We start from the raw sequence: 27258 nt of genomic DNA on the forward strand, positions 1-27258 counted from the left end.
ATATTGTATTTTAAAAGATCGTACTATTTTACATCATATAAGGGTGGCTTCCAGACCAAGGTCCAGTATCAAGTTCCATGGGAATGCAAAGAGGATGCCATGGAGGCAGGATGTAGCTGAGGTGCTAGAGTGCTTCAGCATTGCAGAACACTGGATATAATGGCACAAACCTATAACCAAAGCATTCTGCAGGTGGAGAAAAGAGAATCAGGAGTTCTGGGTTAACCTCTTCTGTCTACATAGTGAGTTCTGAGGCCAGTCTGGGATGAGACTCTTTTCTCAAAAAAAGAAAAAAGGAGGAGGGAATGCAGTACCTTAGTCTGTGTACTCCCTTCCCTCTGTATGGCCAGAATGTTCTGGAATCACTGATACCCTCAATTAGCAGGAGACTAAATTTATTCTGAAATATGTATGATTTGATACTTAAGGTTCTCATTTTCTAACCCTGGTCACCTTCAAACTTTTTGACTGGCCTGCTTTCCTCTCTCCTGTAGTGTTGTCTCAGCTCGGCTCTGCTGAGAACAGACCTGATCAAAGCCTTCCTCAGCAGAGACTCCAGCTCCCCCCTGCCTTGCAGCAACAGCAGCAGCAGCAGCAGCAGCAACAGCAGCAGCAGATTCAAGTAATCCAGCAGCTTCACTTGATTAATTAAGACCTGAGTTCCAAAAGTACTGTACACTGCCTTGCAGGAGGGGTACTTTCCTGTCTGTTAAGGCTAAAGCAATTGGTCAGTAACTTAGTTTATTTAGAAGTCTGACATGCCAGGCAGCTTGGAGCACTGAGTTTTTTTTTGTTTTTTTTTAAACAATGCATACTTTAAATCCTTTTTAAGGTCTTTGGTGCTACATCCCCCATACCCCTTTAATGTGCATTATATTTTGAAATAGTTTTAAGTGCCAAGTATTAACTTTATGATTCTGTACTGTGGGGATGGTTCCTGTTAATAAATGTCATACATGTTTAGAAAAGTGTTACATATTCTAGGAAAGGTGTCAGCATACTACGATCGACTCTTGGTAGCTGGTTTCTTTTGCTATGAATTATCATTATATAACAAGATGGTAACTGAAGTTGCTGCATTACTGCAGTATGACTGCCAGGACTAGGTAAAAGATGTAATGCTTTCAGCAATCATATTTAAAGTCCTCAGCAAGCTTCCTTCTGTTTGGGAAGTACCCTTTGTTACCCCACGCTTTCTCCTCTCAGGCTTGTTTTCATCACTGTCCTGTTTGGGGAAGCACCATGGCACACCTGTGCATTTAGCATAATGTGATTTTTTTTTTTCTCTCTCCCTTTTGCAGCAGTTGCGATTCTTGCAACATCAGATGGCTATGGCAGCAGCAGCCGCACAAACAGCCCAGCTACATCGTCACCGGCATACAGGTGGTCAGTCAAAGAGTAAAGTGAAGAGAGGCATGCCAACCACTCCAAAATTCTGAGCAAAATTCCTTCTCTCTCTCTCTTTTTTACAAACACAAAACCATTGAACAAAAAGAATTGTATTTCTACTTCATTTTTCCCCCTAAGATGTCAGTATTTTACATTGATAGATGTGCATACTTTATACAAAAGCACAACCCTGTGATTCTTACATGGGTTAAATGTTTTCTTATATATACCATCTACAGAAATAACCTGAGAACTACTAGAAATGTCTTTCAAAGGAATGTAGTTGGTATTTATTTAGTATAAAAAACCTGCACAGTGTAACAAATACAGTTTTTACTGCTGTTTTGCACTCGTGGTGGCTGGTCATTTGGGTTTCATACTCTGAATTACTTCATCTAGTAGCTTGTTCACTTCTTTGTGCCTCGTAACTGCTCGACTCATGCAGTCCTGAAGTTTAGCTCCAGTAAGTCCACTCCCACCTGAGAAATGCCAATTTTCAATGTTCCCATTATTTTGTGAATATCGAAGATCATGTCAAATGTTTGTCTTTAAATCAAATATCTAAATCAAGTGGTATGGTCTCAAGATTGCAGGTTGGTTTAGGAAGTCTCCACAAGACAAATACATCCAAAGTTTAAGAATGATATACAACACTGAGATAGCAAAGATGCCCAGTAAACTTAAATTAGCAAAGCAGTCAAACATCCCACACTCCACTCAACACCCCAACTCCTCTCCACCTGCTCCCCACCAGTGTTTAAAGCTGCTGTGGAAACAACATACCTGGCTTGTGAAGACAACACAGCTTGCCTTCCTCATCCATCACTATTGTTAAAGTTCCTGTTGATAGGTGCTCCTCCTCTCCAGTAGGATCAACTATCAGCAAAGTGCTACATTTTTAAAAAATGTTTAAAAAAACGTGCATTGTGGGAGGCAGTATCAATTTTAGGAAAACACTGATTTCAATCATTCCTGAAAGACCTGCTTTGATTTCAGCCTATGGAAGAGCTAAACCAGAACTGGAGGATGCCAGAGTGGCTACACCCTGCAGCCCAGTATTTGTGAACTGCTTGCCCTTCAGCTTGGGAACATCTTAGGTTCTGCAGCAAATACTGAAGAGTTTCAGAGGATTCTAGAGTAGGAGCTTGGAGCATAGCTCAGCAGTGAAGCACTTGCCTAGTATGAAGAGGCCCCATACAGTCCCTATCACCAAAAGGGTGTAGAGAAATGCAGGGGCAAGTGAGGGAGCACAGGATTGGTCCTGTACATCAGGATGCCCTGCAGATGGCAGCTGACTAAAGGAAATGCAGGGCAGGACTAAGGTAAGATGTCCATGGCAAAGCACGGCTGGGGGTCAGCTGGGGGCATTCCTTGTAAAGACAGCTAAGTAACGAGCCATTATCTTAACTTACTCATCAAACACAGCAAAGGAAGTTGCAACTGGGTTTGTTCTAACATTCAAATAACTTTTCTTCTTTAAATTAACTTCCGCTAAAGCAGTTTCTTCGTTTATAGTAACTTCAGGCAACTGTACTAGAAAAAGGCAAGTAAACATATAAAGTGAGTGTTTCGATGCTTTCTTAACTTTTCCCTGTTTAGCTTAAACAGAATAGTTACTGATTTGACAAGATCTCACTATGTAGCCCATCTAGCTTGGGACTCACTCTGGGACTAAGAGTTGTGTGCTACTCACCTGGTATCAGTATGGTTTTGTTTAAGTATCTCATAACAATTGAGGTAAATATGGTAGAGGAAAACTGCTTTTCAGAACATCTTAGTTCCAGCCAAGCTGTTTGGTTATTTTCCCCAAGACAGGGTTTCTCTGTGCAGCCCTGTCTGTCCTAGGACTTGCTCTGTAGACCAGGCTGGCCTCAAACTCAGAAATGCCCCTTCCTTTCCTCTCAAGTGCTGAGATTAAAGGAATGTGCCTCTGCTACTGTCGCTTCCTCCTCTGGACTGGAAATACCTATCTTCTAACACTCATTTGGTCATCCACCCTCCTAAAGAACAAGTACTGCTCTTCAGTACCACTTTATTACTGAGGAAGCAAGCAGGCTGGACTCAGGTTAACTAGGACTACATTTATCACCACTATTAACTGTATCTTCCACTCTAAGTTGGATGTTTTTATACATAGGACCCTGTTTTGCAGTCTGATCTGGCCTCAAACTGCCATCCTCATCTCCTGTGTTCTGAGATTACAGGAATGGACAACCATGCCTGGTTTAGCTTTATTATCAACTCAGCAATGTAGAATGACCTGGAATATGCACAAGTGAAATTCTAAGACATCAAGCTACCCAGGCCCTTACTAGGGAACATCACTATCCGGTGATATTTATGGTCCCTCTGCATGAATCATCTAGACTACAGTGAGAATCCCGTATCCAAGTCAGTGGATTCTGGGACTGCTGCCCTAGTGACTACAAGTGGAGACAGCCACAGCAGTTCTAAAGGCTACAGAACATAAACTGGGAAGACCATTTTTACAAAACCCTGGAAAGTGAACTAACTTAGGAGCACAAGCTGGACTAAGTAATTCATACTTAAAATGTTGCCAGCACCTGGGAGGCTGAGGTAGAAGGATTAGGAGTTCGAGGCCAGCCAGGGCTAAGGATACTCTGTCTCACAAAACAAAGATCATGTGAATGATAACTCAGACTCAAAAAAACTGTGTAAGGTTTTGACCAGCTGGACTCTGTGACTATATTAGCAGGAAGATGTTTTGATTAAGGTTGCTTACCATTCTTTAAAGCGGCTAACAAAGCAAACGTGCAGGCATCCAAAATATTTCCATCGTAGTCTAGGCAAATAAGGTCACAGTATAGAACCCAAGCAAGCTAAAATAGTTCACACAAAAGAAATAAATTAGACCTGATAACAGGATATTGCTGTTTCCTTAGGCCTAAGAATTATAGAACCATTGATTAGACATAGACTTGAAGGCCTAATTTTTTTTTTTTCACTAACAAAGTAGAAAGTCAAAGTGGTCAGGTTAGGCAAGCTGGGCTTGGGCTGGCAAACTAACAAGAGAAAAATTGTCGTTTTTCCCAAATAGAGCTACAGGTGCCAAGAGGCAGTTTTATTCTTGCTGCTAGGTTAGCAAATGAAAGGCCCTAGGTGTGATCTGTGCTCTCCTCATGTGCAATGGAGGTTTTACATGCTAGTTAGCACTATCATTAGCAAAGGAAGCCACTGTAGGACGATACCACATGGGTTCACCATAAACATCAGCACAAGTAAAACCTGATCTAAGGGATAAAGACCTTTTTTTTTTTGTTAAGAGGAAAGGTGGTGTGTGTGTATAACCTTAGTGTGAAAGTTAGCTCCAGATGGGTGTATATTACTTGTTAGCTGGACACAACGGCATGAGCCGGTAACCCCAGGTTTTGAGAGAATGGGTAGGAGGACAAGCGGGTAAAGAGTAGCCTGGGTACACAAATGTGAGCCTAGCTCATCAAAATAAAAAAACCACATGGATGGTATAATTTAGAGAATTACAGAATAAAATGAACCTTTACAGAATTCCTCCTAAACTCTAGAATCTCAGGGTTTAAGGTTGTTGATTCATTCCCACTACCACATTAGACCACACAGCCACTTCAGAGTTCATAAAAGCTCAGTCTGTTCTTACCTTGCCTGGAGAAATGCATAAGTCCTCTTTCTTAATTATCTGTGAGCTTGATTTAATGATAAAGAACACAATAAATGTGAAGGCAAAACACTTATGAATACATAATGGCTAAGTTTTATCATAATATTCTTACTTTTCAATGACATCTGCAATGAACTGGCTGGTCACTTGGGCCTCTTCTCCAGGAGGTCCAGTCCGAAACCTTGATGAACACAGCGGCGGCAGATCCACATTAGGGACTGGAAGAAACACTGCAGGTGTGAACTACACTTCACCCCTGACAGCTGAGGTCACTAGTACAGGGACTGCTGCACAGCATAGGGAATAGCCAGGGACAGACCTTCAGGTGGAAAGCATGGCAGTGCTAGAATTACATTTTTCTCAGATTGCCAGGCTCAGAGAAAAGGAAATTTACACCTGGCTTAAAACATATGTTTCAATCAGTTCTTTACAATTTTTCTGTCTTTCCCCCCCAAATACCTGTGTGTAGCAGGATAGCCCTCTATTAAAGTTTTAAATGTTGGTTCCTACCTCAAAGAAAAGATAATCCAAGACCAAAAATATTGCCCAGTCTAAACTGAATGCAGACTGATTTCTGTCTGCAGTGATGGCCTTCACCTACAACTACCCCTTGGATAAGGAATGTGTACAACTGAATGTGTAAACAAAGATTACCTACCCATATGGGGTTGGCAAAGTTAAGTTCATGGGATATACCTTGTCTTGGTTATCTTCTAATAAGCAAAAAGTTCTGGGATAAGGGGGGCATTGTTCTGTTTCTGAATATGGGGAATCACTATCTACCTCAATTATCAGCACTTCACTACAACAGTTAGCTTTAAACTCCCTCAAGTATTTGTTAAAATTACAAAAGCATTTAATGTTGGGGAATGTTATTTTAAGGTGTGTTACTTTTGTTTATATTGCATTTGTTTAACTCTGAAGATATGTTACTGTGCTTGTCTAAAACACCTGATTGTCTAATAAAGAATTGAACGGCCAATAGTGAGGCAGGAGAGAGAGAGAGAGATAAGCAGGGCTGGCAGGCAGAGAGGATAAATAGGAGAGATTCAGGAGGAGAAAGCAGAGCCAGAGAAGGAGGAGGACTCCAGGGGCCAGGCACCCAGCTGCACAGCAAGCCACAGAAGTAAGAGAACTGGAAAAGCCTAGAGGCAAAACGTAGATGGGATCATTTAAAGTTAAGAGAAGCTGGCAAGAAACAAGACAAGCTAAGGCCAAGCATTTATAATTAAGTACAAGCCTCCCTGTATGATTTATTTGGGAGCTGGGCGACTGGCTCTTCAAAAAAGCCAAAAGAGAAAAACAACAATTTAACTCACCAATATATCCTCTATCAGGGGCATCTAGTGGTGGTGCTGCAAATTCCTAAAAGCAAAGCAAATAAACGTATTCCACTGAAAGGAGCCATTCAAAAACTATGAAGACATTATAGCAATTAGTTACAGAGGCAGTACCAAAGACCACTTTGGCCAATAATCCCATGTTTAGTATCTATACTGCTTAGGGAGTTATGGCAGGGTCCCAAGGATACAGGCACTGCACTTCCCACTGGCTCACAGGATATTTACAAGGGCAGTGTAATCAGACAACATGACAAGGATGGGTGGACTTCTGCCCCACCTCTGTGCACTTGTTCAGGAGCCAAGAATCCGAATTTAATCACAAGTGACACTTAATATGGCTAGACTTAGTAAATAGTACTGGTCAGAAGTATAGTAACAATAACTAGCCAAGGTCAGCTGTAGACTCACAATTCCTAGGCTGAGAGACTTGGGGCAAGTTATTTGACCTTATAAGTTTCTCTGTTACAGGGACAAATGAACAGTACCTGCCTACTCCAAGGGGCTATTCCCAAGTGCCAAAGGAAGACAGTGCCATTAAGTTCCCAGTATAAACCTGACAAGGAGTCCATGTTCCAATAGTTACCACTTTAGCTTGACCATACACCTTTAGGAGGAAAGTCACTCTGTGTAGCATCGCAAAGCACAGGCTTTGTCATCAGACTCTGTTATGAGCCTTACACACCTGGGAAAGCCACTGAGCTTCATGGACTAAGCCAAGGGGAGAGACTGGTAATTCTGAAAGCGCCTAATAAGATGCTCCAACGCAGGCAGCCAGCAGATAGCTACTGTTCCTTTGTGAGTAACAAAAACTATGGATGGCTGAAAAGTATCCCAGGAACAATCTTAACTCCCAAAACGATATTGGCAACATCTTAAAAGTATGAGGTGCTGAGATTCAGTTATTTGCCCCAGAAAAGGTTACACTTACGGGTTGAAAAAAATATTGGGGGGTGGATTCCACTTCTAAGTGCTGACCCCTAATAACTTACAACCCCATTATCAGGAAGCTAACTTGGAAGTCAGCCGTCAACAGACATACAGTCAACCTACTGCTTTAACTCCACAAATGACTGTGGTGTTCCCCAGCTTCACTAGAGCAGAACCGTCCGCTGTGCCGATTGAACCTGCAAAGGCAAACACGATATTTAGACAAATCTTTAAGAAGCAAAGGAAAATAAATAGCCACAAAGTTATTTTATAAATGCTTTGGTTTGTATGGTTATCTGGCTAGACCTTTTCAGTTGCCTCTAACTTTTGACAGGTTCAAGTCAGTGATTTGAAAATGGAATGACTGATGTCTTAATTTTTCTTTTCTTCTGTCCCCCAATTTGAGCTGATTAATCATATTTAGATCAACTACATAGGTGGTATAATGATTAAAAAAAAAAAAAAACCTCTTAACATCATCAAATGCCTTAGGCATAGTAGAACTGGCTGGAAAAAAAAAAGTGGCACACAGGATGAGGGGGAGGGTCCCACCAGCTGAAATAAAGTTATCTTCACCTATGTTGACAGTTGTGGTTCTGAATTCACCAAGTTCTCTTCCATCAGGACGGCAGTTTTCTTTCTAAATGTTTATAAGGAAATAGATTACACATGTATTTCATGTATGAAAGGGAAAACACATTAAGCTCTATTACTTTAAATGAATTAAAAAAACTATGCCTTAATGCCTGACATTTATATCAAAAGCCCTAGCGTACAAAATCAACTTTACTCACCAGAAACCTCCTGTAATACTCCAGTGGTTCCACAGTTCTGAAACGTGAAAAGTATGTTAAAGTAAGTCAGTGCATCCTAGAGCATGAACCCAGAATCTGAGTGTGGTGCCGAGACAATAATCTCCATATTTATAAAAAGTCCTTACAGTAGCAACCAGTCTTCATGGGTCACCTTAACTGTGCCCTAGTCTAGAGGATGGAGGTTAGAAGAGGATGAACTTGGGTGCCAGTCATGTGACTCCAGTTCTGAAGTAGGAAACAGTATCTGGAGTCAGGCAGAGAGGCACTGGCAGTCCCTGTAACTTCAGCGACCACGCTGGAGAGTGTCTCACAGTTAGGGCAGGTTCGTTTGGCCTCATCAACTACACGCAGCCAAAAGCTACAGCAGGTGTGGGTGCATGCACTCGCAGACACACGAGTTTGCGGTTTACACGCGTGGGCAGCCCGGGGCGTTCTCGGAGCGCCCCCAAAGGTCTCAGGGTCCCCTCCGAAGGCGGCACTCGGCTTTTCGGCGTGGCGCTCGGTGAAGAGATCAGCGCCGTCCTGGCCGCGCTGTCCCTCAGCGCCTCCCGTGGGCAGAGCCCTCCCGCGGCCCTAAGAGGACTCGGGGTCCCCGCCCGCCGCCACGCGCCACACCCGCGCTTCTGTGCGCGCCGCCACTCACTTGAACCCCGCCGCCATCTTCCTGCCCGCGTCGCGCCTGCGCAGCCCGCCGCGCCTGCGCCCTTCCCTCTGCAGGCGTGGCTCCAGCCCAGGGGACTTGCAGGAGTCCTGGTGTAGAGAAGCACCTGCTTCCGTGGAGGCTGCCGTGTTCCCGGGTATGCCGCGTGAACACCAGCTCCGGTAGCCCGAGCGACCACGAGCATCTGCTCAGGACCAGGCCTGTTGGGGACAGCCGGGTCGGTACGGCTCAGAACCCCCACGGGCCTGTGCGCACGTGCACACACACACACACATGCACGCGCGAAATAAACGGGAAACTGTAACAGTCCAAGGCTCCCGGCATCATTAGATGGCTGCACGGCCCGGCACGGGTGTGAGGCTGGTAGCGTCGTCAGTTTGCAGATGCCCAGCGCGTTGCACTCAGGAACCGGTCGTGCAATCCTCTGTGGATCCGCGCGAGGCGCTGCGGGCGGCGTCGGGTACCTGCCGTGGCGGGACGCGGCCGCGAGGTGGCGCTGTGGGCGGCGGCCTTGGGCCAGCAAGGCCTCTCCTGTGGGGCGGGGCGGAACGGGGCGCGGCGTCGCGCGCCGCTTCCGCGAATGTGGAGCTGCGGGATGGCTTCGCTGCTGCTGCTGCAGCTGGCGGGGCTTGGCGTGGCGCTGGCGGCCGCCGGGCTCATTTTGGTGAGACCGTGGTGGATTCCCGTGCTCCGGGCTTCCCCTCCGCGCTTCCCACTCGTTTTCGGGCCTCTTGCACCCAGATCCCCTGCAATACTTGACCTTGTTTCCCTTTGGAACCTTGTCTAAGTGACCAGTCTCTACCCAGCTTCTCTGGTCCCCTGCCCCTGGACCCTCGCCCGCCCAGCCAGTCATCCCCCAGCCTTCCTACTGGTCCTCCAGACTGCAGTTCTGACCCTTCTGGTGTGCCATGTGCTGCAGCCAGGAAGAGAGCAGGGGACCCAGTGGGTGAGCAAGGGACAGGCCCAGACCTCGTTCTTGTCCTTTCGGCTAGGGATCGTTTTGTCCCAGAATCAAGCACCTTAGCATTGTCTTTGCCATTCTTATAGAAACGTTGCAGACCCTTGCTGGAATGTAGAAGAGGGCCGATTTGCCAACCGAACTCTGCTGTCACCCAGTACTGAAATAGCCTGCCACTCATTCAGTAAACAGAGATTCTGAAAGGCTTCCTTGATGTTGGAGACTTGGTGGTTAGACAGTTGGCCAGGAAGGCCTTTGCCACCTTGCCATGCATGTACGCGCACAGTCTAGGATGGTGTAGCCTGATGACTTTGTTGCTGTGTGTCTGGGTGAGCCAGGAGCTCTCTTACTAAAATGCCTACCTTAAAGGCTTGGAAGAGATCTGGATTTTGTTGGCACGGTTCTGAGTTGAGGCTGCCTTACTTTGAATGCGTTGCCCAGATTTAGATGGGTGGGTAGACTGTGTGGACTGTGTTAGATGCCACTGGCTTAGAGTGGAAGCTTTTAGTTCACTGCATGTGTGCTGCACTTGGCATGCAGTGAGCGGGATCTTGAGACACATTGTCCACCCACCCGCTGTCATTCTTTCTTTCCACGGTGTCCCACTTTTTAAAGTCATTAAAAACAAATCCAATAACATTTCAACTCTGAATCATCTGTATTTACTTCTCTTGGGACCCTCTTTTAAAACTGTGACTGCAATAAGGTAATTCCAACTGTCTTTAAAATCTAACTCGTAATTCTACAGTTCTAAAGACCCTGTCAATATAAATGGGTTTGCCATTGTGGATTTCGCAGATTGCCTCCCCAAGCATTTTTAACTTGATCTGCCCTCCACATTTCTTGTAGGATCTGGAGATTTCATCACATGCACGTGTGAGTCTTTTTGATGGCTGTGGGGGTGTCCCCGGGTTCCCAGTGAAACACCTTTTACATCTGGAAGCTCAAGTCTTTAAGATGCTGAGATGTTTCCCTGGTGTCTTAAAACAGTGGCCGGCTTTTCTTCTTGTATTATTAGAGACTTTCAGGTTTCCTACATGTTCCCAGCCACTGCAGTTCATTTGATGCTGCCATCCCTGCCTCACAGGCCTGAGAAGCACTTCAAGTGACCCACCTGTCCCTTTCCCTGAGGCCCTCGTGATGATGGGTAGATTTTGCTTTCTGTATGACATGTTGTGTTAACATACACCTTCCCACCCCAGGTTTGATTGCTCTCTTGGAAAATTGAATTCAGAAGTCACAACCTGGACAATAGAGTGCACAGCCAGACTCTTCTTTTTTTTAAATTTTTAAGTGTGTGCATACGCGCGCATGTATGTGTGTGTGTGTGTGTGTGTGTGTGTGTGTGTGTGTACCTGCACATGAATGCAGAAGTCAGAGACTGTGGGTCCCTAGAGCTGCACTTGCAAGCAGTTAGTTGTGAGTCTCCACATGGGTGCTGGGAACTGAACCGGTTCCCTTGCAAGAGCAGCCAGTGCTCTCAACCACTGGCTCAGAGGAAGACTCTTAGCTGTCAGTGTGGCTGCTGTACTGTGCTCATACTCACCAGTACACACAGTGGGAGACTACCAATAGTCATCAGAGTAGAATTACAGGTATGTAGCTTCTCTTCAAACAAAGTTCTCCAATGAAAACGGTGATATAAATTATGGCTCATTTCCAAAGCCAGCTGCCCGCGTGCATGTAAAAGGCACTCATGAGTTTGTTTGTAATATTTATTTTAATTTTGTGTGTATGAGTGCTTTGCCTGAATGTATGTTTGTATGTGTGTGCAGTGGGTGCATGCCTGGTGTCCTCAGAGGCTAGAAAAGGCTGTCAGATCCCTTGGAACTAGAGTTATGGACGGTTGTGAGCAGCCTGTGCTGGAGCTGGGAACCAGACCTGGGTTCCTTGGAGGAGCAGCCATTGTTCTTAACTGCTAAGCTATCTCTCCAGCCCCTTTCTGTCCATTTATAAGAGTAGGCTGGACGTCCTGTATTGACTCTGGGATCTGGCATAGAAGAGGCCCTGAGGAATGAGAGGTGGAAACAAGACCTCCTAAAGCATTTAACACGTTTCTAATGGGGTCAAGGATAGTCGTCAGTTCATAAGGGGCTGGTTAGGGGCTTGCTGCCATGTACAGCATAACCAGCTCCAGAACACTGTCCAAGAGTCAAACCTGAGACTACATATTCTCCCAAACAACACAATTAAAAATAAGAAACGTTGTGCAAATGATGTTTTAGCACAACAAATAGTCAAAGAGATCAAAGTAACCTGCTTTTCATGTCTACCTTTAGGTTTCTGTCATTGCATTTGTAACTGCTACAAAAATGCCACCATGTCACCAACATGAAGAAGAGAAATTCTTCCTCAATGCCAAAGGCCAGAAGGAAACTTTACCCAGCATCTGGGACTCACCCACCAAACAGCTGTCTGTTGTGGTGCCTTCCTACAATGAAGAGAAACGGTGTAAGTTCTGCTTGAGTCCCTTCCCTGATGGGTACTTACGGAAGAAAAGGAATCATGCACTGTTTGCACTGACTGAGAAGAATGTGTGGTTAGCAGCTGGGATTAGGAAGAGGGATTGAGGTTTTCTAGAGAAGTCCTAGGATGAGAACAAGAGACATTCTGGGTGGCCTGAGTGACATCTCAGAGGGTCTTGGTAGGTGACAGGCACACCTTCCCTGTGTGAATGGAGTATGCTGGGATAGCTAACTCATTTTCAAAAGCAATCTCTAAAATACTTTTTCCCTTTAGTGCCTGTGATGATGGATGAAGCCCTGAACTACCTAGAAAAGAGACAGGTATCACACTTCTCTTTCAATGTCACACCTCCAGTTAAAACTGAAGCAGGTCACCAACTGTAGACCCTGAGCTAGGAGCACTGTGGGAGGCAGGCCCAGCATGCAGCATGCTCCCTCCAGAGGCAGACAAACCAGGAAGCTGGCATTTCTCTGATGTACCCTCCCCCACCTCCTAATTCTCTCTTGCCTGGTGATATATTATAGATTGTGTGCCAGTGAATGTGTGTGGGCTCACTTCTGTGACATCTTTACAAAGAGATATATGTGTGTGTGTATATTCATTAATAGAGATACATTGGAGTCTTTATACCATAGTCTGTATAACTTTGTTTCTCCAATGAATTCACATTGATTACATGATACAAAGGTACAGTCTTAAGTTTTTTTAATTATTAAACTAATTACACAAAAATAAAACATTGCAGTACAACCTTCCCTCAGAAACAGTCCCAATGTTGGGCTTATTTACATCTAAACATGCATGCAGGTACTCAGACATCCTAGGTAGGCATGCTACAGGGGCTGTGTATTCAACCCTAAAAGCTGTCTATTTTTTTTTCCACATTTTTTTTTAAGCTGAGGATCGAACTCAGGGCCTTGTGCTTGCTAGGCAAGTGCTCTACCACTGAGCTAAATCCCCAACCCGCTGTCTATTTTTTAATGCTTGCACTTTTTATATTCAGAAGCACAGCAATTGATATCTCTCTTTGGAGTTGTCTTGGGACAGTTAAAGATGGAGTGAGCATTATACCTCATCTCTTTCTATCTCTGTCTAGGACATTCCTTACATTGCTTTGCTTAGCTTTGGGTTTTAAGACACAGTTCTTGACTGGAAAGGACTATTGCAGACTTGAACTTGTGTGAGGTAAGGCAGAATTAAACTGGGCTCCTCCTGTAAGGCTGAGGAGTGGCGCACATGTTGAATCTCCCTCTGCCCTAGACTTCAGGGACTTCTTTCTCATTCATGGCTCTCCTCCCCAGTGTGCCTTAGCATCACAGATGCATGCTGCCTCCACTCATGTGGTACGGGCAGATGTCTACCCATCATCTGTCCTGGACAGATGTCTACCCATCCTCTGTCCTGTTCCTTCTGAGCCTTTTGTATTTCATGTGGTTTGTTACTACTGTCTGTATTTGTCCCTAGCAACACTACAACACCTGTTGATTAAATTATAACCTTGTTAGGGCTGGGAAGATGTCTTAGCAGGTGAAGGTGCTTGCTGTCCAAGCCTGATGACCTGTGTTCATCCTGAGACCCACAGTGGAAGGAGAGAGCCAACTCCTGCAAGTTGTCTCTGACCTCCATGCATGTGCAAGCCCATGTGTGTGAGTGTGCACACACACATGCACATGTACAGTATTAAAATTAATTTGAAAGAAGAATGGTTTTTAAATTACAGTTTTACAGGCTGGCAAGGTGGCTCACAGGGTGAAGACCGCCGCTGCCAAGCCTGACCATCTGAGTTTGATCCCTGTGAGTCACACGGTAGGAGAGAGCTGACCCCCACAAGTTGTCCTCTGACCTCCATATGTGCACCATGGTCCCCCCCCCCCACATACAGACATACACACGTATACACATACACACACAAATGTTAAAGAAAATTTAAAAATAGTTAGAACTTCATTAATCTCTATCATAATTTTGCCAAATTATGAATTGTTATTTTTGCTTCTTGCAGGAACAGGACCCTACGTTCACTTACGAGGTGATAGTAGTTGATGATGGCAGTGAAGACCAGACTTCAAAGGTAAATATGTGTGCTTTTAGACTGACTGGTCAATAGGAAACTTGGAGTTGTTTAGGACGTGTGGCTATTTCCACTTGCCGAAGGAACCCAAAGGTGTGCTCATTACTTCCGGTCCCATTTTCACATCTGTTGTTAATAAAATAAAGAAGCAGCTTCAGGGAGAAGGGGTTCATCACTGCAGGGAAGTCACAGAGGCAGGAGCGTGAGTCTGCTGGTCACATCACATCCACAGTCGGGGGCGAGAAACAAGACCCACACTGCCTGCCTGCTAACTTCCTTCAGTCATACAGTGTTCAGGCCTAGAGAATGGTGCCACCCACAGTGGGCGGTGTCTTCCAATGTCAGTTAACACTCAACACAATCCCCCATTGAAATGCCAAGGCCACTCCGTCACAAGAAGGGTGAGCTGCAGAGGGAATGGCTACCCACGACAGTCTATGCCCGAGTGAAATACCTTTACTCTGTTTGACTTGTGGAATCTGTGTTTTTGCTCACCTTTCTGTTTATAATGATTATGTGTACTTTTCTGTTTATATTGATGATGAGCATCCTGACTGACAGATTGTAATTGTGCATGTGTATGGGGCACAATGTGGCATTTCAGTACATGCATGTAACATGTTCTGATCACACCAGGATAACTCATATCCATGATATCAGTTCTCTAAGCTAACTGTATTCTGACTTTTATGTCATCAACAGGTCGCTTTAAAATACTGCCAGAAATACGGAAGTGACAAAGTCCGAGTGATAACACTGGTGCAGAATCGTGGGAAAGGTGGTGCTGTGAGGATGGTAATCATTCTCATTTTTGTTTAAAACAGAAGGTGTTCTGGTAACCTCCTTTTCAGCCTTAATGCCTCATATCAATAGCAGTGTTTGAAGTTATCAACAACTTTAATAATTAGCTATTTGATTTGATAAAGTGTAAGCTTCATCCTCTGTCTAGAATACACTAGATGACACAGAAAACGTTTGTGTTTGTGTAGAGTGTCATTGTCACCTCTGCTGAGGCCAGAGTGACAGCTCCCAGAGGACAGCATGCTCTCGTGGGTTGCGCTTTCCCTTCGGAGGCACCACAGAGCCTGGGAGAAGTCAGGTGACTCCCGGGTCTGCTGATGTGAGCCCTGTGCATCAGGGAAGAAGGCCTCTACACAGTGGAGTGGAGATGGGTAGACAGATGGAGGAGAGGCTCCCATGAGGAGCCTACAAGGCCTGAGCCCAGGACCACGGCCTGTGAGGTAGAAAACGAGGTAAACTGAAAAATGGAAAGAGATCCAGTGCATGTGAAAGGAAATCCAGACAACACTGAGATGACTTAGTGGTTTATGGTTTCCCCCAAAAGAGTCCCCGAGCCAGCAGTAAGGACTCTCCTCAGCTGTCCTGGTCGTCAGCAGAGGCCCTGGCTCTCACCTTTCACTTCCTTTTCCTCTGGAACACAAAGTGATTCTGGGAGCGTTTCTGTCCCCTCCACATCCCATACAGAAGGAAAAGGTACTTACTGCTGGCTGCTTTGCCCCTATAAAGTGCTTTCCAAAGCCCTCCTCCTGATCACTTGTTACATCTCAGGAGCCAGGAAAGTGCCACAGACCATCCCAGTTCCTAGAGAGAGAGGACTGTTTTCTTCATTTTCAGTTTTTCGTTTTCTTCCCTGGTTTACTGTTGTTGTTAGCCGGCCATGAACTCAGAGCAATCCTTCTGTCTCAGCCTCCCTAGTGCTGAGATTGTAAGTTCGTGTCACCATGCCTGATGGGAATTTTTGTTGTTCTTTTATCATTTTCATTCTTGAGAAAAATTTTTTTCTTTTTTTTTTAAGATTTATTTATGTATTATGTACACAGTCTTCTGCCTGCATGTATCCCTGCCCAGCAGAAGAGGGCGCCAGATCTCACTACAGATGGTTGTGAGCCACCATGTGGGTGCTGGGAATTGAACTCAGGACCTCTGGAAGAGCAGTCAGTGTTCTTAACCTCTGAACTATCTCTCCTGCCCTAAAATGGGGTTCTTTTTGAAAGGAAGAGGCCATGAGGTGTGATGTGACGTTCCTGTAGGTGACGAGTAGGGTCGGGCACAGGAGGACTAAGAGGGCCTGGGAGTTCAGATCATGAACTTTGAGCCAGAGAGTGTGCCTGCTTGCTGTGTTTATTTATTTGTTTATTTATTTGTTTATTTTTTCTATTGAAATAAAATATTAAACCTGGAGAAATGGCCAGGGAGCAAGCTTGCTTGCTTGGTTTTTGCTATTGAAATAAAACATTAAACCTGGAAAAATGGCCCAGCAGTTCAGAGCATTGACTGTTCTTGCTTTGGTCCTAAACACTCACATGATGACTTACAACCATATATATCTCCAGTACCGGGGGATATAGTGTCCTCTCTGGCCTCTGCATGTACTGTGTATGCATGGTACATGTACATACATGTAGGCAAAGCACTCAAACAGGTGAAATAAAATTAAATCTTTTTGACAATCAATAGCATATGTTGTAGAATATAATGTGTTTCTTTTTTTTTACATGGAGATGATGCAGATTAATCTCCTTCACACCCCACTGTCCCCTCTTGTCCTCCTCACTCTCTTCCCTGGGTGTCTTTAGACTTAATGCAGAGTAAGACTTGAGAAAGGGCATCCGTCCTCATCCAGGCTAATGTTGTGTGACGTTTCATTTGCACAGTGGGGGTGAGAAGACAGAGAAGGGGACAATGCAGGGTAGATGCCACAGTCGGTTCAGCTGGGTCTGAGGGAGATGGAGGCATCCTGAGGAGGGGGCCGGCCCTAGCAAAGGGCCAATGATGAGAGTCTGTGCAGATGTGGAGGAGTCATTCCCACGTCCAGTGTTGGGTGCTGACAGAGCCGCTGCATCACTCCGGCACACGCAGAGATTAATGTCCTTGTAAATATATGCACGTGTAGTTATGGTTTGTACTAAGGACCAAACTGATTTTATCAAGTGTCACTTGCCCCAAGGACAGTAACAGACAGTGTTGGACCTGAAGTTAGTGACGCTGCCTTTGCCCTGTCCAGTAACTAATTTAAAATACTTAAGGCACCATTATGAAGAAAACGCATGTTTCACTGTGCACGTCTCAGGAATATGAGGCCTCAGACTGGAAATCCTCCTGTGTCCACCTCCTGAGTGGGGTTTACAGATGCAGAGCCACGCCCAGAGCATATGTTATTTCTGTTTGGGGACAGGTTCTTTTCTGTATTGCTCAAGTTGCCTTGAGTCACGTGAGTACTGTGACTCCCTAACATGGGGCACAGGGATGGTGTGATGTGCGTCCCGCTTCTGTGTTAGTGCTGAGGACTTCCTTTCCTCCTCCAAGAAGTACTGTACTCAGACTTGATACTGTCCAGGGCATTAGGAGGAGGAGTCTGAAACGTTTTGCAACAATGACATGGACATTAGACATGTGGGGACTTCCTGTCTGCTTAGCTGTGAACTCTGGCCTCCTTCTGCCGTATCATTCCTAATACTTCACTCTTGGGTGTCTTGAAACAGAATGAACTGAAATGCCGTCGAGTCTGAACTTAGTGCTAAGCAATTCTCTTTCTCCTGGAATTTGTGAATACAGGGTGTGTTCAGTGCTCGAGGGGAGAAGATCCTCATGGCCGATGCTGATGGAGCCACACAGTTTCCAGATGTTGAGAAACTGGAAAAGGGGCTGCGTGATCTCCGGCCATGGCCTGTGAGTATAAGAACTCACTGCACGTGATAGTCAGGAGCACAGGGCTCAGAAGTGAAGTCAGAATTTACCTAAAGTTGAACTCTCTTTTTGTTTAGAGACAGGTTCTCACTAAGTAGAGTAGGCTGGCCTTGAACCCCAGAGATCCACCTGCCTCTGCCTCCCACGTGCTGGGATTAAAGGCATGTGCCACCACACCCAGGAGAATCCTCTTAATAAGCATGACTAGCTGTCTGCAAGCTATTCGTATTCTGAACCCCTCAGTAGACTTTACACATACTATAGTGTTACTTTTCAAAGTGTTTCTAAAGGCGAGACATTCACATTGAAAATGGATGTATTAATGTGTGATACTTAAATATTAAAAAGAATGATGGTGTTGCTTTTTCCTCAGGATCAAATGGCCATTGCTTGTGGGTCTCGAGCTCATTTGGAGAAAGAATCGATTGCTCAGGTGAGGCTTCCCCGAGCTGCCATGGACAGTAGCTTGTTAACCTTTAACCCCCTTTTACGTACACATGCACATCTGACAAGATTCGGGTTCCTGTGTTTTCTCTCAAAAATGAGCTTCCCTTCAACTTCATTGAATTTATGGAAGATTAGCATAAGTGTACACAGGATGAGTGAGGCCTTACCTTACGATGTAAGTGTTCTCAGAACTGTTTCTAAGATACAGAGATGATCATTTGATCAAGACAGACTTTTCTAAAGAAAAATTGATTTTTTTAAGATTCTCTGTCTCGCCGGGTGGTGGTGGCACATGCCTTTAATCCCAGCACTGGGGAGGCAGAGGTAGGCGGAACTCTGTGAGTTCGAGGCCAACCTGGGCTACCAAGTGAGTTCCAGGAAAGTCCAGGAAAGGCACAAAGCTACACAGAGAAACCCTGTCTCAGAAAAAAACAAAAACAAAACAAAACAAAAAAACATTCTGTGTGTGTGTGTGTAGGTACCCACAAAGGCTAGAAGAGAATGTCAGATCCCCTGGAGCTGAAATTACAGGCAGTTGTGAGCTGACTAAGTTGGTGCTGGGATCTGAACTCAGGTCCTACAGAAGAGCAAGGCATGTTTTAGGCACTGAGTCATCCCTTTAGCTCTGTGTCTGGTTTTAATCTGCCTGTTTCCTATACTGGTACGTATCAGTAACCTCTGTGTTGTGCACTCCTGATCCAAAATCCAAAATTTTGAAGGCCAACATGATATCATGAAGGGAAATGTGCCCCATATGTAGAATACCTTAAAATATCCTTCTGTATATATTTGCCTAAGGTTGAAATGAAACATGAATTTCACAGTTAGACTCTTCCCTTTCCCCTGTGTGTGTGTGTGTGTGTGTGTTTATTTGTGTGTGTGCATATATAAATATTCTATATTATGAAAAAACGTACACACTCTGAAATATTCCGAGCATTTATGATAAGCTCTATTCAGAGTGTATTTTAAGTTTTGTTCAGAGTGTAAATGTTTGCTTCATGTCTCTAAAGAAACCATTTAACTGAAGAGTGTCAGGCTCATGACAATCCCTTTTAGAAAGATCCATGTCACCAAAGACTGCAGGTGAGGCTGCTCTCTTGTAGATCACACTAAAAAAGCCAGAGCAACTCACAGGACAAAACATTCTGGTGAGTTAGAAGTCACAGTCGGGGGTTTCTCTTTAAAATGGAGAGCTTGAGTGTGAAGTCCAGTAACCATTGTGTTCACAGAGGTTCTTCACCGAGAGCAGAGAGGAGCCAGTGTCGGCGGCGTGTGGCCGAATTACCTGGGGAGGGATTTAGAGTGTGTAACTGTAGCCAGTCCATCACTGAGTCAGACCCTAGGATGAGGCCACAGGTCACTCTTGTGCACTTTTCTCCTAGAACTATTAAAATAAAATGAATGTCTCCCTCCGTGATTCTGAAATGCGGTAGGAGGAGAGTTTAAATTCTATCAAGACAGGGAGAGCAAAGTTGCAAACCCTCACAAGAGTGGAAAGCAGACCCTCCTTTGTTGAGGGCAGGGCAGCAGACTCCACTGGGAAGCAGAGAGACAGCTCTTGCAGCTGGGAGGGACTCCAGCTTGAGTTTCCCTAGACACTCGGTTTTCAGAAATAAGCCTTTTTTATAATTTCTTATCTTTATTTTGTGTGTATGAACATTCTGCCTGTGTGCATGTCTGTGTCCTGCATGCGTGACTGGCTCCTACAAAAGAGGGCACTAGAGCCAAGTGGTGGTGGTGCACACCTTTAATCCCAGCACTCAGGGCAGAGCCACACGGATCTCTGTGAGTTCGAGGCCAGCCTGGGCTACAGCTCGAGATCTAGGACAGGCACCAAAACTATACAGAGAAACCCTGTCTGGAAAAAAACAAAAACAAAAAAAAAAAAAAAGAGGGCACTGGATCCCTGGAGCTGGAGTTGCAGATGTTTGTGCATCACAGAGTGGTTCTAGGAACCGAACTAGTGATGTCTGCTAAAACAGTCAGTGCTCTTAACTACTGAACCATCTCTCTAGCTCCCAAGTCAACAATTTTAACGTCTACTTAGTAGTCTATGTCCAATGTAGTTCTCAGTAGTATTTGAAAAGATTGATCGGTTAAGCATGGAGAATGTCACTATCCTAGATATGTAACAAAGAAAGCTGAGAGATTGGCAAGTCCAACTTGACCGACATGATTTTACGTGGAAGAAAGAAAGGAAAAAGTTTGTGTCCAGGAGGGACAGCACATTGCCGAGGTGCTGAATTCTGCAATGGCAAATGTAACTACATTCCATCAGGAAACTGATCCCAGCCAGAACACTGATGATGCGGACTGTCTTGATGGTGTGTGTGAAGTATTGCATTGTATGACATGAGCATGGTGCTTTTAAAACAGCATAACTATCAAATTTGCTTTGCAAATGAACAGATTGACATTAATATAAAGAATTTGTGAGTACATTTTTTCCCTTTTCAAACCATGAAGCATGGGGCTAGAGAGATGCAGAGGGCATGATTCCACATGGTGGCTCACAACATCTACAACTCCTGTTCCAGGGGATCCAGCAGATTTTTCTGGAACTATATGTATGTGGTACAACAGATAAACATGCAGGCAAATTACTCATACACATACCATTAAATCTGTTTTTGTTTTATATGAAGCACTGTGGGGCAGGGCCAATCTGCTTGTGAAGGAAAACAGAGAATGCAACAGGAGGAATCAGGAGCTACTGGAGTCATCCATGGAGGGCTTACAGAACAGTGTCTGGATGCAGCTCTTTCATGTTTCCTGTGTCCTCAGCATCATTCTGTGTGCTGCTCTCCCTGAAGGCAGGCAAGGCGCAGATAGAATAGTTTCTTGGTGGGTGTCTGTCTGTGGAGTTTATCATGTAGTAGCATTCAGGAGTGGAATCCTTTGGCATTTGTTTGGTGCCTGTAGGTTTTTAACAAAATTAAATTACCAGTAAGCTTTATATATCTCCTGACTTCCTGCACTTTATAGACCAGGGGATACTGTAATTAATTCTGAGACAGTGTCTCTCCTAATATTTTAAATACCCATTTCTGAAGCTTACAGACTCTATTTCTTTGTTAGCTTCACCCACTAAAGTCTATTTTACAATGTATTGTAGGTATCTTCTAATTTTTAAGTTAAGTTTCAAAAATTAAAGCAAGATTTTCTTTGTAGTTTATCTAGAGTATTATACTTTTTTCTCCTTTATTTTTATTTAATGTGTATATGTGTTTTGCCTGTGTGTATATGCACCACACGAGTGAAGTACCTTTTTAGGCCAGAAGAGGGCATCAAATGCCCTGGAACTGGAGTTAGAGATGGTTGTGAGCCAGCATGTGGTGCTGGGAACTGAACCCGGGTCTTCTGAAAGAGCAGCCAGTGTCCCTATTATGCTTTCATATGTGTTAGAAATCAGATAAATTAGACGGGGTAGTGCTGGTGCACGCCTTTAATCCCAGCACTCGGGAGGCAGAGGCAGGTAGATCTCTGTGAGTTCGAAGCCAGCCTGGGCTACCCAAGTGAGTTCCAGGACAGCCAGGGCTGCACAGAGAAATCCTGTCTCAGAAAACAAAATGAAACACATTCAGCTCTTCTTGTGAGTACCCCACCTTCTGCTTTTTAGTAAACAGTTGTATTCTACAATAACACAAAGCTCTGCTCCTGCCAAGCTAAGCAGCTGTGAATATTTTCCTATGCTCATACAAATCACATCGAAAACTGTTCAAACAGAAGTTTTCATGTGCCTTTTCCGCTTTTAATTTTCATTTTTTATCTTTCAGTTTCTGTTTGTCCCTTTCCTTAGCATAATTGTCCTTTGGGGAATGTAGTCAGTCTGCCGGTGTTTATTGGAAGTATTTAATGTGGAAGACACTGAGCAGGCAGATGTGAGCTTCCCAAAATGTCTTGAGATGAGATTTCCCCACCCCCACCTCTTAGAGAGGTGAGAGCCCTCTGCGGGAGAACTTGATTGGTGATGACAGGTGACAGAGGAGGAGGAGGAGGAGGAGAAGGAGGAGGAGGAGGAGGAGGAGGAGGAGGAGGAGGAGGAGGAGGAGGAGGAGGAGGAGGACTTTCCCTCCTTCGTGGACGGGCTCTGATGTCCCTTCCTGCCCAGTCACAGTGGAGCTGTGGTGAGACTAAAGCCCCCAGCCTGTTTATAAAACTGCCTCTGAGTTCCTGTCACGCTCTGGCCACGCACAGGGCTCACAGCCTTGACACGATCTATTCTGCTCTCCTACTGACTCTCCAGGCCAACTTGCTGTCAGTGGAGCCAGGACTCCAGTCCGTTCAGAACACGCCTTTCCTTTGTATTTGTCCTCACACTGTGCAATGATGGTTTAAAATAAAAAACAAACAGGTCAATGCGCCACTGGCCTCCTCGGGTCCTGAACTCAAGTCAGACTCAGGCCCCAGGACTCACTGGCTTCTCCCATGATGCTCTGCTCTTGAAGCAGCGTCCTGCTCACTATACCTCCAAGCCCTGCTGTCCGGACTGGAGGTGCACGTGGTCAGCCGCCTGTTTAAGTGCCCATCTGTAGGTAGCTGCTCTCAGTGTCTCCCAGAACGGAAAAGTCACTTCTCCTTTGCCTTTGTTTTTAGCGTTCCTACTTCCGTACTCTTCTCATGTACGGGTTCCATTTCCTGGTGTGGTTCCTTTGTGTCAAAGGAATCAGGGACACGCAGTGCGGGTTCAAATTACTAACCCGAGAAGCAGCGGCCCGGACCTTCTCGTCTCTGCACATTGAACGATGGTAGGTTTCTGACTGGGATGTCTCATGCCTGCCTTCCTACCGGGCATCCGGATAATATAATATCTTTTAAGTCTTTAACTTCCTAGATTAAAACAGGTGAAGTGTAAGGAGGGGGGTCTTCAGGTACAGGTGTCTGTGTTTGTTCTGTGGTCAGCGTCCTATGCTAATTATTCTTGGTTCCCAGAGGCTTACCCAGCATTCCCAACCCCTGGCCCCTGGCTGTGGCTCTTGCTGACTGGTTTTGCTTTCATGATGAAAACAGTGTATCTGCAGATCTAGTTCTGTGTGAAAGGAAGGATCCAAGCTAGCATGGCTGTAAATGTGTATTGAGACAGAGTAACCCCTGTGGATGTGCCTGTCACAACCAGAGCCTTCCAGACTAGGTAGGCTTCAATGGTTGCTGTGACCCACCCTATCCAAGACAGCACAGGGAAGGGACAGGGACCCTGGCTGAGAGGAGAGGAGAGAAGCGGCTGCAAGTGACCAGAGTGGGCCTTTCAGGAGCCTGGCAGTGCTGTGTGGTGAGCTGGGTACGGCTGAGACTGAAAGCATCTGTCTAGCAAACCCCTGGGATTAGAGTCTCTCTGAGCACACAAGGCCACTTTCCTCTGAGGGTTCTGAGCTGTGACTGGGGTTCAGTGCTTCTCATGTAAATTACATAGCTTGTTCTCCACGAAGCTTCCGGTCCACTCAGTGTTCACTTGTTTGACCCTCTGTGGGCCTGGCCTTCAGTTTTACATAGAAGCTTCACATCTGCCCTGTGAGCTCTAAAACCTGCCCTGGTTGACATCTGATTGACGACCCCACTTGTCCTCTTAAAAATAAACAATATATTTTCTGTTTCAGGGCCTTTGACGTAGAACTGCTGTATATAGCACAATATCTTAAAATTCCAATAGCAGAAGTTGCTGTCAACTGGACTGAAATTGAGGGTGAGTGGATTGTTTTTTTCACAGCTGGGCAATGCCGTTGTCTGAGAGAATCTGCTGGCTCCCATTACCCCTCTGCTTCACCAGGGCCTCCCAGCTCTCCACAGAGTCCTCCTTGTCCCATCATATTTCCTCCTGCTGTTTCTCCAGACTCTCCTTTGAGTCTTTGGTGGGCTTCCTCCTGGCTTCCAGTAGACCAAGTCCTGGGGCTCAAGTGTTACTAGCTGTGCAGAGCTAAGGAGGCACCATGAGTGTCACAGCAATCTAGAGCCCCATGCCCTTGCTTTTGACGTGTGGTCTCATTGCATGGCCTAGACTTGTCTTGAACTCACAGACTCGAGCAGTCCCCATCTCAGCCTCCGGAGGGTTAGCTGTATCTGCACATAGATCCCCAAATGTGAAGGCCTCTGAAATCTTCAGCTCTGTGAAATCTATATAAACCTGCGTCAGGCTCCTTTCCAACAGCGCTGTCCATGTGCAGTGTGAGCTCTCGCTTTCTCCTGCAGTTACCTTGGGCCAAACCCAAACGATTCACTGTGTGGGGCTGTTGGCATGACCAGCTGGAGACCCTTGCAAAGTCTCCTTCCCTGTGTTCTTGGCCTGCGGCCCCTCTCTGGGATTCCTGATGCAGTAGCATGTGTGATGCCTGATCAGGTGTCTCTGGCTTACACAAACTGCAGCGTGTTTATAGATACTTCACAAGTCCACACCATTATTCTAGAATCAAAGAGGACAATTGAGGGGGTTAGGGGTTAAAATCATTCTCGGGTGTGTGCCGTTGGCTCCTTTTCATCTCAGAGATGGTTGTGGAGGTAGTTCCTAGTTTGTCCCTGATTAACAATAGAGAATGTCTACAAAATGCTTTAGTGGCCATGTTTCCAGAAGAAAGCTGTTTGTACACAGGGTAGTAAGGAGGGTCTGCACTGAGGGTTTGGTTAGAAGTGATGAGTACTGAGCCTTCCTCCTGGTAGGTGTTCACTGACTGGTAGGTACCACACCAGTGACTTGGGGACCAGACATCCAGTTAGACTGCTGTTCCCTTGTAGCCAGAGGCAGAGCTGCAGACAGCTGCTGTCTGGACACAGGCATCACTGTCACTGTTGAGGCTGGTCACTGATGGGTGTGGTGGTGCACACCTGTGACCCCAGGCCTCAGAGCCAGGGTGGAATACTTGTGAGTCCAAGGCTTACTTTGGCTGAGCTTTTGTTGGGAAGAAGAGAGTGGCTCATCTGTGGCCTTCTGTGTGCATGTTGATAGCACTCTGCAGAATTATTACTTTCCTGAGTTGCCACCCAATTCCCGGTACCCTCTCCCTGCACAGACCCTTCTCTCCTTGGCATCTGAAACTTTCACAATGAGAGTCACCCAAGTTTCTGCGCACTCACAGACTTAGCTTTGAGAGGAGAGTCTCTTCAGCTTCATAATTTAAAAAACAAAAAAGCTGCTTAGATGCTCACAAAGGTCATTGACTTCTGTGGTGTGTGTGTGTGTGTGTGTGTGTGTGTGTGTGTGTGTGTGTGTGTACATATTCCCAGGGATTCACGTATGCAGAAGACTGCTCTCTACCTCCCAGCCCCAGCCACTTTTAGGATACAATTTTAAATTGCTGTATATTTCTCCCAATTTAACTTAATTTATTTTTAATTGCAGGTTCTAAGTTAGTTCCATTTTGGAGCTGGCTACAAATGGGCAGAGACCTGCTTTTTATCCGACTGCGGTATCTGACGGGTGCCTGGAGGCTTGAACGAACAAGGAAAATGAGTTAGTTTGCTGTCGGGGCTGGACTACATTTTTACCGACCAGTGTCATGCAATTTCACTTGAAATCAGGATTTTTCAATAAAGCTGCGATGGACCCATTCTCACTATCTGCCTTTGTATGTCCTTAAAAATTACCTGCCATGAGGAAACCATGAGATGTCTTTTGGGACAAATACATTTTTAAGTATTTGTGTCATAAATTAGATTTTCTTCTATTTAGTGGTCTTTATTTTGGCTCCTGTCACTAAGGTTCTGAGATGGACACTTTGAGACTGAAGACCAAAGCAATTTCTTAAAGGTGCTTGCACAGCTTTTACAGACATGATTCAATCACAGCCCTGCGACGGTCACTGATAGATGAGGTCGGCTGTAAGTTTAAATACGGCTTTACCTGTGTCACTGTAACTTTATTTAATACTAAGAATGTCAGGAATTTGTAACGGGTGTGACTGTGTCTCCATGCTGAAGGTGTCCACTTCCTTGCTCTTCTGTTCCTCGCCCTCACTTCGCCTGTGTTGTGCTGTGACATCTCACCCGGATGCCTTCCCCTCTGGGGTTTGGGTAATGTGGACATTCTGTTGGCTTTCTGTCCTTTACTTTCCATTGCTGGCTTCAGACATTCTTAGGCAATCCAGGCAATCCTAAACTGTATCTCAACCCCCAGAAATCCTTATCAAAAAAGTTTTTAAGTAATGATAAATATATTTACTTGATGCCAGAATTTGAGATACTGAAGAGGCTAATACAATTATTTTTTTAAAGGAATCTCCAACAACAACAATAAACAAAATTCAATCATAGGGAAACTAAGAATAATCAAAGCTGTGATGGTCTCCATGTAAAATGCATGCTGAATGCATGTGTGTTGGTGGCTTGGTGCCCAGCATCTGACTGTTTGGAAGAATGGGACGTTTAGGAGGTGGCACTCAGAACAAGTTAGGGCACTGGGGCTGTACCCTTAAAGGAGAGAGAGAGAGAGAGACAGAGAGAGAGACAGAGAGAGAGAGAGAGCGAGAGAGCATATTTGCCTCTATAAATGCAGAATCACCCAAGCTAAGAGTGTAGAATCTCATCTGAGGTACTGTGAGAAAAGAGCAATTTGATATACAGAACCTGCTAACATATGGGCTGTAAGAACCCTGTCTCAAACAAGGTGGAAAGGTGAGGGCACACCTGAGGTTGCCCATGTGAGCCCACCCCACCCTCCAAAGATGGAAAGCAGGAAGTCTTGTTCTGTAAGAAGCTTTCTTTGGCATTGCCCTGGAAGGGGTGTTGGCTGATCACAGCCGCATCAGGCTCACACGTGGCACCCTCAGCCTTCTCTCTGGCCATTAGGGCTGGGACTCTGTGTATGTGACATGGAGGGTTCGAGAGCTCA

The 27258-nt window shown here is 45.3% G+C and overlaps 3 protein-coding genes across 4 annotated transcripts in view; 2 read left to right on the plus strand and 1 right to left on the minus strand.

Annotated features, from left to right (window-relative positions):
- Positions 1 to 1738, plus strand: part of Supt20h (SPT20 homolog, SAGA complex component) — a 33990-nt gene extending 32252 nt beyond the window's left edge. Inside the window, exons 25-26 of the mRNA XM_036191163.1 lie at positions 495 to 622; positions 1302 to 1738. Coding sequence (XP_036047056.1) covers positions 495 to 622; positions 1302 to 1439 — 266 coding nt within the window. The 3' untranslated portion in view covers positions 1440 to 1738. The remainder of the gene's footprint in view (positions 1 to 494; positions 623 to 1301) is intronic.
- On the minus strand, positions 273 to 9217 carry Exosc8 (exosome component 8). Its single transcript, XM_036191167.1, has 11 exons — positions 8773 to 9217; positions 8109 to 8145; positions 7891 to 7954; positions 7438 to 7511; positions 6364 to 6409; positions 5157 to 5262; positions 5024 to 5069; positions 4133 to 4229; positions 2802 to 2922; positions 2173 to 2279; positions 273 to 1868 (listed from the first exon to the last, which is right to left on the minus strand). The coding sequence occupies exons 1-11, from the start codon at positions 8787 to 8789 to the stop codon at positions 1753 to 1755; spliced, it is 831 nt and encodes a 276-aa protein (XP_036047060.1). The 5' UTR covers positions 8790 to 9217; the 3' UTR covers positions 273 to 1752.
- On the plus strand, positions 8841 to 25987 carry Alg5 (ALG5 dolichyl-phosphate beta-glucosyltransferase). Of its 2 annotated transcripts, none has more exons than XM_036191165.1 (10): positions 8841 to 9011; positions 12028 to 12199; positions 12488 to 12534; positions 14217 to 14285; positions 14988 to 15080; positions 17862 to 17975; positions 18367 to 18426; positions 23040 to 23191; positions 24038 to 24123; positions 25771 to 25987. In XM_036191165.1, the coding sequence occupies exons 2-10, from the start codon at positions 12061 to 12063 to the stop codon at positions 25884 to 25886; spliced, it is 876 nt and encodes a 291-aa protein (XP_036047058.1). In that variant the 5' UTR covers positions 8841 to 9011; positions 12028 to 12060; the 3' UTR covers positions 25887 to 25987. The 2 variants fall into 2 exon arrangements, with proteins under 2 accessions (XP_036047058.1, XP_036047057.1); XM_036191164.1 differs by lacking the exon at positions 8841 to 9011 and adding an exon at positions 9336 to 9454.
- The last annotated feature ends 1271 nt before the right edge of the window (positions 25988 to 27258 follow it).

Source organism: Onychomys torridus, chromosome 6 (genome assembly GCF_903995425.1).
Source record: "Onychomys torridus chromosome 6, mOncTor1.1, whole genome shotgun sequence".
NCBI lineage: Eukaryota > Metazoa > Chordata > Mammalia > Rodentia > Cricetidae > Onychomys > Onychomys torridus.